Source organism: Chenopodium album, chromosome 4 (assembly GCF_948465745.1).
Source record: "Chenopodium album chromosome 4, dcCheAlbu1.1, whole genome shotgun sequence".
Classification (NCBI taxonomy): Eukaryota; Viridiplantae; Streptophyta; class Magnoliopsida; order Caryophyllales; family Amaranthaceae; genus Chenopodium; species Chenopodium album.
In genome coordinates, this window is record NC_137837.1 from 14,500,932 (window position 1) to 14,515,046 (window position 14,115).

General features: G+C 35.3%; 1 protein-coding gene across 1 annotated transcript; it reads left to right on the top strand.

The window, feature by feature from the left end:
• Nucleotides 1-4,165: 4,165 nt before the first annotated feature.
• LOC145628950 (alkylated DNA repair protein ALKBH6 homolog) lies at nt 4,166-8,180 on the top strand. Its single transcript, XM_081681393.1, has 8 exons — nt 4,166-4,279; nt 5,291-5,400; nt 5,493-5,553; nt 5,650-5,688; nt 6,147-6,259; nt 7,242-7,476; nt 7,585-7,631; nt 7,743-8,180. The coding sequence occupies exons 2-8, from the start codon at nt 5,293-5,295 to the stop codon at nt 7,917-7,919; spliced, it is 780 nt and encodes a 259-aa protein (XP_081537519.1). The 5' UTR covers nt 4,166-4,279; nt 5,291-5,292; the 3' UTR covers nt 7,920-8,180.
• The last annotated feature ends 5,935 nt before the right edge of the window (nt 8,181-14,115 follow it).

Here is a 14,115-nt window from a genome sequence, read left to right on the forward strand (position 1 = left end):
CAGGCGGCAACGTACCCCAGAATATTAATCCAGGAGTTGGGTACAAGTTGCCAGATACCCAGTTGGTATCCATCCAAGATCCTCTCCACGGCCGGATGAAGAGGGAAGCGGAGGCCAGCTTGGAAGGTCGCTTTATAGCAGCCGAATGCTCTGTCCTGATAGCTGGCCAGGCTCGGCCAGGTAATGGTGTCACCCTCGTTAGGGACTGACAAAGTATAGCCATAGCCTAGAACGACCTTGCGCCTAAAATTGGCAAGGCCGGATGCCATGGAGCTCCGCCTGCTGGGCGGAACATGATGATAGTAGGGGGCTCTCTCCAAGCGCCTGGAAGCGCTCGGCTCGGCCCAGCTTTCCCCCTTATCCACTGCCAGGGACTCCCTGGCAGAATCTATTTTCGTTCTTGCCTCCTCTGAAGTTATGGAGGCGTTCTCTGAAGAAGATGACGAGGCCGACTCGTCATCAGAGCTCTCATCAGAGCTAGGGGACCGCCGACTGGTGCCAGCGGGGTCCTCCCCCAGACTCTCTTCCGGCGCCTGTCCAGAAGGCCCGGGTTGATATTCTTCATCCGCCTCCCCCAGGATTCCATCACTGGGAGTTCCACTAGATGTGGGCGAATGGTAATAGGTGGGGGTTGGAGGAAGATAAGAAGGGCTGTCAGGATGCTCCGACACCTCACTTCGAGACACCCTTATTGAGCCGTCTGAATAAACAGTCGACCCATCCAAATGGTAGAAAATTCCATCGGAGCTACATTGTCTTGCTGTTCTTTTGGTTCTGGCCATAGTGTCCTGCACAGACACGGAAACGGTCGGATTCGGAGAAGTTCGCAAAGCAGGGTCTTTGGCCAAGCATTCGGCACTGCTAGTTCTAGATTCAGCCGTCCCCGGTGACCGGCTGATCACTATCCTATGCCGTGCCGCATGCGATTGGGGAACCATTTTTTCGAAAACAAAGAAAAAATGAAGAGTAAAAGAAAAAATAGGCGTTACCTTTAGAAGAAGGGTAAAAGACGCTTGGTTGACTGAAGAACGGTCGGACAATTGGCCGAGTGTCGGATGCTTGAAAAGTTAAAACGCTTAGGGAATTTTGAGATTCTTTAAGTAAAAAAGTCCAAGATTCTCCAAAGATTCGCAAAGGTGTGAATCCAAGGGGGGGGGGTCAAACCTCACTATTTATAGGGGGGTAAAACCCTAAAAATTTTCCCTCCAACAGTAACTTTTTGAATCCGACCACTCGGATACTGACACCTGTCACAGGTGTCACATGCAATGCACGTGACCCCTGTGAGGGGCAAATGATTTGGGTATTTTATACCCGGCCAGGTGACCCAATCAGAAAGCGTCACGTGTCCTCCAAAGAGGTGCCATTTGGACTTATGGAATGATGACACGCGGAAGGTGGACACTCTTCTGTCCTACGCAGACTGATGATCCAGCATGGACTATTCAGATGGCGACACGTGTCACCCAAAAGATGCCCAAAGGCCTTTTGGGCTCAGTGACACGTGTCACTCAGGCATTGCCCCTGGGATGGCAGCCTTCAAAGGCCCAAATCCCGAGGCGCCGCAAAACGGCGTGACCTAATTCCTAGGTCACCAGATCCTAGGAAGGGCACACTTTCCAAAAGGACCCTATAAATAGGGACATTCTTACATTTATGACGAGACAGAGAATATACACGCAATACGAGACAACACGTCACTTACCACAGAGCTGTCGTTTTCAAGGAACACACAACACTTTACCTGAGCTTGGAATCCGAGCAGATAAACTTTACTTCCGCACGTTTTATTACCGAACGCTTATTAACTTAATCTTCGGAGGCGGACCACCGAACATCCGGCGGTCCGTTTGCTTTGCAGGTACATACGTCCTTTGCTGAATTCAGTCTCAGTGTTGTAACTCTCCCAAGGGACAAAAACCCCCGAAACAAGAGGAGGGAGAAGGTGACCTTTTATTTCGTTCCAAATCTCTCCTATAATAGATAGATTTTGGTTTATTAAAAGGGGAATGAAGGAAAATAAATCCTTCTGATTGATAATGCTTCCCTCATGCTACTCTTTCTTTCCCTCAATTTCTCTTTATTCGCGCATAGGTTTTGGGCTAATAAAGAAAGAAATGAGTGAGAGGGGAGCAAGTGTAACCTATGGATAAGGAAGGAAGGACGAATAAATTAAAGAGAGAGATAAACAGAGAGAGACTTAGAGAAAGAAATTTCGATACAATAGAGGAAGGAAGAGGTTGGAAGCACTTCAAAAGACCATTCTTACACTATGTTTGGATAACAATAGTAGAGAAAGGGAGGGGAAAGAAAAAGAGGGAAGGAAAAAAGGAGGTGAGGGCCGCGGGAAGGAAAAATTAGTAAATCAGGAATGAATGATGAGAGGGAGCCATGGAAGCAAACGAAATAAATGATGATGAGGAAAATCAAGAATAGTTGGGTCATGAAATAGAGGTGCGGGCAAATATGTAATTCACTAATTACTTATAGAGGGCGTGAGGAGAATTACATAAATATAGAGAGGGGAGAGAAAGAGATTGAGAGATTTTGCGACAATAGAGGAAGGAAGAGGTTTGAAGCCCTTCAAAAGATCATTTTTAATGTTTAATAGTGAAAAAGGTTACGAAGCAGGGAAATGGATAGAAATTAGGAGTATGAAAATGAAAGAAAAAGGTTGAGGGACTTCAATAAAGGATATCGAAAGAGATAAACATTTTAGAAGGGGTGATAATGTAAGCAAGTGTTAAAAAGCAATTAGTTAATGATCATTATAAGTTGCAAGACTAAGAGTGTAAAAATGAAGAAAAACAAAAGGAGAGGATGGAGCAAGTGTTAAATTTATTTTCACTATTGTTTGTCTATAGTCTATCACCATGATATTCAAATGGGTAAGGATGACCTTAGATTCAATAATAGGGGTGAAGTCTTTTGTAAATATTTTTGAATATTTTCATCTCTAATTTTAAGAAAAAAGTACCAAATGGAGATATAAGGAGCCAAAATAAAATCATTCTATGAAAATCGTGCTAGATTCACCAGTAAGTGTTTTTTTGTTTTGTTTTGTTTTGTTTGTACAATCATAGAAATAGCTAGCTTTAAAAGAGATGGAGGATGGAGGGACAAGAGGGGAGAGGAATGGGATAAGGGGAAGAGATAGTGAGAGGAAGAAAAAGGGAGAAGGAGAGGATGAGATAGAGGGAGGAAGAGAGAAAAAGTTTTGGGAAAGAGAGAGAGAGAGAGAGAGTGTGTGAGAGAGAGAGAAGGAGCCAGGAAAAAGAAGGGTCAAGACTCTCATGAGAGAGAAGGCGAGCCAAAAAAGAGTATGCTAGCTAGGAAAGTCTTTTTTCATGTCAATAAGCATAAACAAATTCAACTTTTCTATGGTACCACAAGATGTGGGGCGCTCAGGTTGAAACACTGTATTTCGACTACGGCAATGTTTACAACAGAATAACAAATGAATTCCTACAACTACTTGCGAATGCAGGATAAGTTGGAAAAATGGTATCATATTTCTTAAGAGTGAAAGTCCTATTATCTTATAACTGGCCTTACATCCATCCTAAGCTGTCTTATATGTACTGTTTAAGTCAAACTCTGACTTAGATTTTCATTAAGCTTTTACTGAACTTCAATATTGTGTAATATAATGTCATCAAGTATCTCAGGAAAGTTATATGAATGGAAAGGATAAATAAAATAAAATATTATACATGTTTACTAACATTAATATTTACCTTTGCACCAATAATGATGTTCATATATATGTAACATTGTTTAATTTTCTATGTTCATCTCACACTTAGATTCTTTTTTTTTTGACGGGCACACTTTGATTCATTTGCTACGAGATTGTTTATAAATCAATGATTTTTTTTTTTGACATCACATATATATGCGTCACTTAATAACTTGCCTTGATACAAAACCCAATATACATCACTAATCTACATTATATACTCCTACATAATTAAGGCATACAATATAGTTATTATGCAATTAATCTACAACTTGACGATTCTAAAGATAACAACACGCAAAAATATGCACCATTATCCATATCATAGCATTGGGGGGCGCGTGCACCAACAACTAGTAAATAAAAAAATAAAAATAAAAATAAAAACCCAATTTTCAAATTAGATAGACTGGATTTTCCCAAGTACTCTGCTTTCTGCTTACTGCTTACTTGGCAATTTTCTTGTACACCCTCTTACTTTTTCCGGTGCGATTGCTGACGGAGATTCATCGTTGCTTACTTCGATAGCCTGGAGATTTGGTGAGTTCCAAAACTCTTCCTATACTTGAATTTTTTTTTTCTCCAAAAAAAATTGTACCAATAATCTTGAATTAAACAAATAAATCTGCAACAATTGTGCGAATTCAAACACCATTTGTATGGTACCCCTTCTAATTCTGTGGCAAACTCCCACAATTTCGAAAATTTTGCTGAGTTTGGTATTACTAAAACTCTTTATACTCTGACATACCACCTGTTTGATGAATTGCTTGACTGAAAGTTTTGTAAATTTTTAATCTTTTATTTCTTTTAATGGCTTTTTTATGTGCTGTTCATGGTAAATTTGTGATTTTGGCTGCTGGGTCATCTTCAAAATACTGGTAATTTATCATGGGATCATTGATAAATAACAATGAACAGTTTTTTGAATCCTCTTCGGTCAGAATTGAACATGAGTGATTGTAATGATAGGTTACTTGTTTAAATTAAAGTAATTGAAGAACCCACAATCAGTATGTTCTTGTATTTTTGTATAGAGAGTGCTGTGGTCGGTGTTGGTAATTCAAGCTTTACATTGGGTGTTTATTTTTTGACTGATAGAATAACATGAGCTTATAAGACATTAAGTTGGTATATTCATGTGACAATGAGTTGAGCCTGTTAGACATGCTCAAAGAATTATTGTAGGAGCTTCTTTTACTTGATTGTAGTGTCGTAAAATCTGTAAAATTGCAGCTCATCTCTTATCCCTACATTATTTTTTGGCTGCTTATGTATTTTGCCACACTATGAACATCAAGTACTCCCTACCCCCGAGATAAATACTAGTACAAGTGTACAACACCCTCTTCGGATTAGCCACCAGCAGAAAAGGGAAGGGGGGTGGAGAATGGGCCGGGGGATACGCATTAGGTAGGCAGCCGATTAGTGTGATAAAGAAGATTGCAAGAGTAACTTTGGCTTGTTGGTTTTCGTTGTAGATATTCATGTTATTTTGTGTTATTTTCTTTTGTTTAGACTGATTGTATTTGTGTTTTTCTGGATGAGCAGCAATGGAAATGGATGAGAAGTTGCATGGCTTTGTTGTTGGCTCTGTGCCCACAGTTATATACATCCCTGAATTTATTAATGATTCTGAACAAACACAGCTTTTAAATCATGTAATATTTCCATTTTCTTTGTTACTTTTTAATATAATGTTTGGTTAACATCGAGTACACATCTAACTTTTTCCATCTCCTTGTGTTCATAGATCTATCAAGCACCTATTTCAAAGTGGAAAACACTTAAAAATCGGAGGTTACAGAATTGGGGTACTGAAAGATAGCATCTTGCACATATGACGCACACTTGCCTCTTGCACAACATTATATGGTTGCTAAATATGTTTTGTTGATCTTCTTCTACAGGGGGTGTAGTTCATGAGAAGGGCCTTATTAGTCAAGACTGTAAGTTATATGCATTTCACTTTTGGGTTTGGAACCATTTAACTTTGCAATTCATATTCTATCAAGGTCCAACTCCTGGCCCATATTCATCTTTTGGACCTTTTTAAGCTGCTAAAGATAAAATGAACTCTTGCACCTAGTTATTGAGTTAAGATTTATTTTTTTGTATTTTTTTTTTTTTTTCACCTAGTTATTAAGTTAAGATTCATTATTTTGTTTTTAAAACAAAATGCATGAATTTTTGCAAGTGGTGGTCGCTTATCCTTGTGACATGCGAGTCCCAAAGTATGATTTTTAAGATAAATAGCAAATTCTAATTATGGATAAAGCTGAGATATTATTTAATGTCTGAGATTTATCTTGCTTTCTCTTGCTCCAGCCTCTAGTAGTATAAATTCAAATTTTTGAAATTTTCTTAGGCCTTATAAAATTTGACTGCTCCTCGTATACTTTTACAGTGCCTCCTTGGCTGACCAAGATAACACAAAGGATACATGTAGAGCTTGGAATTTTCCCTGCTGCCCCTAATCATGTTCTCATCAATGAATACCAGCCTGATCAAGGCATAATGGTTCGAACCTGAGTCTATATTTTCTTTTGCCGATTTTCGCTGTTTCATCTCATCTTACTACCTTCTATAATTTTTGACATTGTCAACTCTGTGAAACTTGCTTTTCTTGAACTGTTCCCTTTCCTTTTTCCCTCTTTCTTTATTTATATTTATTTTTTAATCAGGAAGAGAAAATAGGGGAGTGTCTAATTGTCTATATTTTGTTGCCTGATAGCCTACCCTATTCTTAAAACTTTAAAAATAAAGAAGTTGTTTATGCTGTTGATTTTATGTCTTAAAGATACTAGGGAAATTCTACAAGGTGGCCTCGTAGTTTTGAAAATTCCATATGGTGGAAACAAAAAACTTTTAGTTTCTAAAGTGAACCCTTAGCTAATCATATTCCATTACATGCCCTAATTGCTCTTTTAGATGGCTAACCCACATTTATTCATTTTACTAACCTACCCTCTAGACCTCTACCTAATTACTAACCTTCATCATCTCCATCCACCCACTTCTCTTCACCTTATCCACCACCACTGCCGCTGATGTAAATGGAAGTTGGCTGCCTACTCCTATATCAACGACTGCCTCCTGAATACTTGCAACAAAACAAAACACACTTGAAATTCCACTGGGTTAAAGAACATAATTGGTGGTTGAACTGGGGTAGTGGGTCCGGTGGTGGGCTGGCTTTCAGAGCCAATCAGAGGGCAGTGAACCTGTGTAGGTGGTAGTTTGAGATTTGGAGCGGGTATACATGGGGTAGGTTAGTAATTGCAGAAATAATAATGGGTTAGCCACAAACTAAGCATAATGACTCTTAATGTAATCCCCTGATAAACCTTTAGTGTCACTTTAGAAAGTGTATCGTTTTTTGTTTACACCATTTTTTTTTTAAATGCTTTGATATGTTATTTTCTCAGTCATAGGAAAGCCTAAAAATGCACTACGTAAGCATTAGTAGTTTAGATGGACTTAATTTTTCACTATCATGCAGCCTCATCAAGATGGACCAGCTTACTTTCCAGCTGCATCAATCTTGTCTCTCGAGTCACCTGTGGTAATGAATTTCACTCCTCATCTAAAATTATCTGAATGCGGTGGTACAGCTGAATCTGAAGCTATTCCACAAAATTTTAAACAATCCACAGTACCATTGAACAACCACAGTAGCTTTTCTCTTTTGCTGATGCCTCGGAGTCTATTGATATTTAAGGACCTTGCATACTCGGGTACTTGATAAATCTATTTATAGAGCCTTTCACTATCATAAAATATTCTCTCTTTTGATTCCAATTTTCATGAAATGACTTATGAGATCAATAAAATCTGGCTTCCAGATTACTTGCATGGCATTGAAGATAATGCGATTCAACCTTTTGATGGGGTAAGTTTGTCGAATTCTAATTAAATCAAAATTTTAGATTGCAGCAAAAGCACTGGCGTTTATTATTATGATTTTCTGCTACTTGATGTGGGTACTGGATTTATAATGTAGGCTGTGAATCTTACTGAAGTTGTGAAGGATCCTGGATTTAATGATCTTTTGCCAAGCCGCACTTGTGCAGGGGAAACCAGTTCAGGAGGTTCCAAGACTTTATGTCGAAGAGCCAAACGGGTTTCATTGACATGCCGGTTGGTATTGAAGGTTCGAAAAAATTTGATCAGGATTTAGGTGAAGGTTGCTAGTTAACAAATATTGTTTAGGTTAAGCTAGGAGACTGAAAATTAATGAGGCTTTGAACTACAACTAATTGATAATAATCAAGCCCCAAATGATGTTTTTGGTGGGTTTTGATCTAATTTGAGGATGAACCCTAAAGTTGTTGATTGATTTTGGATTCTATGGAAAAATTGATTATCTGAGGAAGATATACTATTGTGTTGTTGACAACATGTATATTACAGAGTATTATATGTTGATTAAATTATAATACTTCTCCATTTTTATTCTTGCAACCACTTTGACATATACTTTAAGAAATATATTAGACTAGATAAATAGACAAATTATTTGAAATAACTTTACCTCTGATAGTTCTTAGAATTCAAATTTTTATGGCTTAATTCGTTTGTTTGCTTTTCTTAATTGCGCTGTTAAATGACGAGTCAAGAACATGTGTTGCAAGTATAAAAATAAACTAAAAAAATAAAAGTATATACTTTGTACTTGTATTTAGCATAAAGCAATTTTGGGTACTCAAACTGCAAAATTTCAAAGTAGTGATTATTTAAACTACAACTTTTAGCGTAGTTGAGTAAGTTATGGTAACCTGTCGTCTCTCTATTCTCATGGAGTTTTGCTTCACATAAATTGTTCTCTTTTGCCTTCAAAAGGTTAGTTCTTTTATTTAAGAGCAAAGTTCAACTAATGACGAGCTCTCGAAAAAAAAAAAAAAAGTTCAACTAATGACGATTGACATATTTTCAATTTGATTTGTTCCTTTTGAATTTTTCTTATACTATGCCCTTTGATTGTGTTAACTGATTTAACTAGCTGTAAAACAGCTATTTGGTACTCCTTATTAAGTTTATTTTCACTTACAATGCTTTTAGTGCCACTAATTTAATTAATTTCTCACAAATTCACCCAATCATAACTTCAAAGAACAATAATACACCAAGTCGACCAGTCAAAAAAAAATAAAAACATGCTAGTGTACATATACGAGTAACTTTTATCTTAGTGTATAAATAAGGTTAAAATATAGTCAAATAAAATAACCATACGGAGTATCACATAGCCTAAAATTATTGGAGGGAAAATTTTTATTGAGAGCTTGACACATAAGACATTTTATGAATTGATGACGTCAACAACGTTTTGTTATAGTATTAGTTAGACGAATAGCTGTCAAAAAAATTGATTAATTAATATGGGTGATTAATGTTAGAATAATTACACTGTACGAGGGACATAGTCATTAAACCATTGTAATTACGAAAACTACTTCTACAACTGAATTGAGAGTTTGGGACCCATCCTCCATTGACTTTTATCATGACTACTGTCACCTTCGCCATCATCTAACCACAAACACCATGAAGCAAATTCATAATACTTCGTAATAAAGTAGACATATATAGTTGAATGGTTTTGTGGGAAAAGAAGATAATATGGGAAGATACATTATTGCTTGCATTAACTAAATCAATCTATAATCACAAATTATAAATCACAAATCAGCACTTTGTAATTTGTTTAATTTTCAAGGAAATTTGATTAGCTTGAGAATGACATTGAATTAAAGTTGATATAAAGAGTACGTTCAATTTTTATTTTTTTTTAAATTTTTTTTAACAACATGGTCTTCCCATATATAATCACAATCTGGCTACATCTAACATCCCTGTTTATCTTATTTTGAACCATAAATTTTTATTAATACTTCATAAAAAGTTACATATAACATAGCCATGTCATATATCATTGCTTCACTAGATTTCATACAAAAATTTATGTTTCATGGTAGATATTACTTATCTTCAATGGATATGTCTTAATGTACCTATGTACATACAGTTTTATAATATCAATTTTTTTTTATTAAAGATCATAAATTGAAATAAACAATATATTATGGGATGGAAAGAGTAAGGGCCTGTTCATATTTACTGAACTGAGCTGAACTGAACTGAACTGAACTAAACTGAACTGATTGGAGCTGAACTGAATATTTTATGAGAGAGGGAAATTAAGAGGTGAACTGAACTGAACTGATTGGAGCTGAACTGAAAATAAGTAAATATGAATAGACCCTAATACCTGTCATCTAAAATGAAATATGATGAGTAGACTAACATGTTTTTTTTTTTTTTTTTTTTAAACAAAGGTTGAAAGAAAGTAGGCGTACATTATTGCACCAAAGCGTAGTCTTGTAAAATAACAAAGTAACTCTTATAACACTCATCTGGTAACCCCTTTAATACTGACCAAGTAACCCTTATAATACTGACGAAATAAGCCTTGTAAAACTGAACAAGTAACCCCTATAACACTAACGAAGTAATCCTCGTAATTGATGGCCACATTGTGTGGCCAACCACATATAAGATTTTGTGTTTAGAATAACAAATGTTTATAGCAACATTTAATTAATAGAATTGGTCATTGAAGTTGTAACTTGTAAGCATTACGATTACAGATGGAAACAACTTTAATTTCTTGCTTTTTGTTAACCACCACGATAAACTGCATCTAATTAAGACAATCTCATCAAATGGGCCGCCCCTCCCTCTATTCACTTCCATGACATACTTGACTACGGCTATGTTTAGTTCACCTAATACGATCTGAATCTAATAGAAATGCCCATTTCTATTTCTCACAATCTTACTATAAAAATTTTGACAAAAAACTGTACTTCTCATCAGTTATCAACTCATCATCACATCCAATGATACAAAACACAAGTACCTTATCATCAAGGAAAAATACACTTTAATAATCCCAACTATTGACGATTTACTTAGAATAATCCCAACTAAGGATTATTTTCTAACAGTCCCAACTTTGCCTCTTATTTTCTTCCAACGGTCCCAACCGGTCAACTACGGGTCAACAACCTGTTACAACAGGTCACATGCCACATGTCAACACACGATTGGTCCAAAATAAAAAAAATCAACAAAATTAGAAAATACAAAAAAAAAATATCAGAAAATTGAAATAAAATAAAATAAAATATTTTAAAAATAGAAAATTAAAAAAAAAAATAGAAATTCAAAAAAAAAATTTAAAAAAATCCGAAAATTACAAAAAAAAAAAAAAAAAAAATTTCTGATATTTTTTTTGATATTTTTTTTTCTACTTTTCTGATTTTTTTTTATTTTCTGATTTTTTAAAAAATATTTTTTTTTTTTCAATTTTCTGATTTTTTTAATGAATTTTCTGATTGTATTTTTATTTTCTGATTTTTTTTTAATATTTGAATTTTTCTTAATTTTTTTTATTTTTTGATTTTTATTAAATTTTTGTTTTTTTTTTTAGATTATTAATGAATTTTCTAATTTTTTTTTCTAATTTTTTAAATTTTAAACTAATCACGTGTTGACACGTGGTATTTATAAAAAAAATTAAAAAAAAATTACCTTTTCAACAGGTTACCGGTCAATGGGACCGCTGAAAGAAAATAAGAGGCAAAGTTGGGACTGTTAGAAAATAAACCTTAGTTGGGATTATTCTAGATAAATCGCCAATAGTTGGGATTATTAAAGTGTATTTTTCCTATCATCAATCCATTACCTTTAATTACATAGTACTATAGAAACAAAGTAAAGTTAGTAAAGTTAGTTCATAGGTAAAGACAAGTTGAGAAGCAAACAAAATAATGCGCAAAAAGCTAGTGATTTCTGCAAACGCAAACAATTATCAAACACGTTTTTCACTAATTGTAATTTACATTAATCAACAATAAAATTATGAACTTGTCCTACATTTGGTCCAGGCTACACCTATTTTTCCCCTTAGCTTGGCCGTGGTTGGCTCTAAGCTCAATAATTTGCTTAACGTCTCACAATCACGTACCACTGATTCAGCGCATTAACAATACTCAGCTGCCTTTTGTTATGCTCCACGCTTCAAATGATGTACTTTCTCTGTCTCATAATATAATAATACCAGTATAATTTATTTAATTTGTTTTTTTACAGAAACTTAATGAAATGATGAGTGTGTAAATTGACGTTTAAGAGGGAAAAAAAATGGGTGAACAACCGAGCAAACTCACATGTGAGTATAAAAGTGTTGAGAAGTGTATTCCAAATTGAAGAAATAAAAAAGTTTTTTCACTTTATAAGGCTAAAGGTCGGGCTACTCCCCTCATTCTCATATGGTTTTGAGGTGGAACCTTATTGAACGTATAAAGTGGACAATTGTGGATTTGTGGCGGATGTGGTCTAGGCCCGTTTATCATGGTATTAGAGTTGAGGTTGGGTTGTGTTGTGATTTGAGCCAATATTATGGACGACTCGCATGTGGAGGGGGAGTGTTGAGCCAATTATATGAGCATACCCACATGTGATGAAGAAAATTGTGTTCACTTTTTAAGGCTAAGGGGTTACTCCCTTGAATGAAAAAACTTGAATATAGAGATACTTTATTTAAGTTAAAAGTAGAAGTAGCACCAAATTTGGGGAATTATGGGTGATATATTATATGAAAAAAATAGAAAAGTTGTTATTGGTCGATATAATTATAAGATATTATTGTGTAATAGAAAGATTTTTTTAGAAACAAACATAACAATGTTGGGCAACCTTATATGAAATACATACACTACATTAGGGGGATGATGGACCGCTACCCGGTATAGGCTACCCCGCCCAATACCAAGTGACGTCAATATTTTTTTTTTTTTTGATATCTTTTATTTAAGATAAATAATAGTACTTAATGGCTTAATAACAATATTTGATAAATTAATAACATTACCTTAATTTAAAATAACAGCTTTTAATAATACACTGATTTTTACTATAATCCGATCTGATAATTACTTTAAATGACTTTTAACGGTACTAGTTATCACAACTCTACTACTTATACATCAAAATAAATTATTTTAACAGTTTAAAAGCCCACCATGCTTCGCAATAATAGTTATTTAACTAGAGAGTTTTGACCAATACCTGAACTTAGTTGACAATGGAACCTCTGGCATTCTGAGCTTCCGGCTTTATCAAGGTAGCTAACCCCAACCCTGTCTTCCTTAGATCAGGCTCAGCACAGATCTAATTCGTTTCCTACCTTAGACCGTAATCTCTAATTAGACAATCCTTATTGTGTTTATGATGGAACTAAATAGACAGATAACTCATTTGATATATAAGGTTCAAGAGGATAACGTTCCCTTCTTGAACGAAACTTTTATTTAATTTGAAAAGATTACAACACCCATATATTACAACAAACACACAAACTGAAAGCTTAAACAGACATAAGCTGAACTAGAGTTTTTCTCTACTTTAAGAGAGATGGAGAACCAATCTGTCTCTTAAGGTGAGTATTTTTCTCTAGAGGACTCTCTAATGCTTTCAGAGCAATTCTCTAGCTAACTCTTCCAACTCTGCCTTCACTTCTTGACCTAAGTCCCTTTATATAGGGAAGCAAATTTACATAGGATCCTTATCCTGACTCAGCAAGCAATTCTACACCATTGCTTTTTTTACAAAGATACTTTAAGACAGAAACAATTAATAAAACGTGGCTACAGTAAAGATGCCTTGAATTATTGCTGGTGTGGGCTCATGCATTCATAATTTTATCCATCATCATTTCTTGTAGGCCTCCCTCACTATCTTTACTGTCTTCGTAAATAAGATTCTCTCTGCAAAGGTCTGCGACACACTTGGCTGCATACTCTTCATCCCAACTCATGAATGCTTCAAACAGATACTCATAGCCTTCAAATGACAGAAATTTTCCTCTTTCGATATCTTCTAAATATTTGTAGATTGACTCGGTATTGTTTATGCCGTCTACTAAATATTCTTTCATCTCATTAGGTGCCACAATTGTTGTGTTACCAACACGAAATATGACAAGAGGAATTTCTTTCCTTTTTATAAAATCGTTAAGATATTGTGAAATGTAGAAAAATCCCAATGCTCTTGCTTCAGTTGGATTTCTAACCGTCTTCTGACGAATTAGTATGGGATCTTTGCAATACCTCACTCCCCCAAATACTATTAAGTAATGCGGGGGACTAACTTTTCCTTCTTTAACTTCGATGTTAGCACATTGTACCTTTACGCTTAACCGAAATTCGTCTTTTTTGTCTTCACAATATTTTCGAACCTTGTTGAATGCGTACTGTTGGAACTTGGTAAGTCTTGGAAAGAAAGAGTCATTAGGAGTAGGGAATTCATAA

What these genes read in the sequence shown, in the direction of transcription:
- LOC145628950 (XM_081681393.1), top strand. Translation starts at nt 5,293, where the DNA reads ATGGAAATGGATGAGAAGTTGCATGGCTTTGTTGTTGGCTCTGTGCCC. An exon ending in AAACACAGCTTTTAAATCAT is followed by an intron (nt 5,401 to 5,492) that starts GTAATATTTCCA and finishes TTGTGTTCATAG; the next exon opens with ATCTATCAAGCACCTATTTC. An exon ending in TCGGAGGTTACAGAATTGGG is followed by an intron (nt 5,554 to 5,649) that starts GTACTGAAAGAT and finishes CTTCTTCTACAG; the next exon opens with GGGGTGTAGTTCATGAGAAG.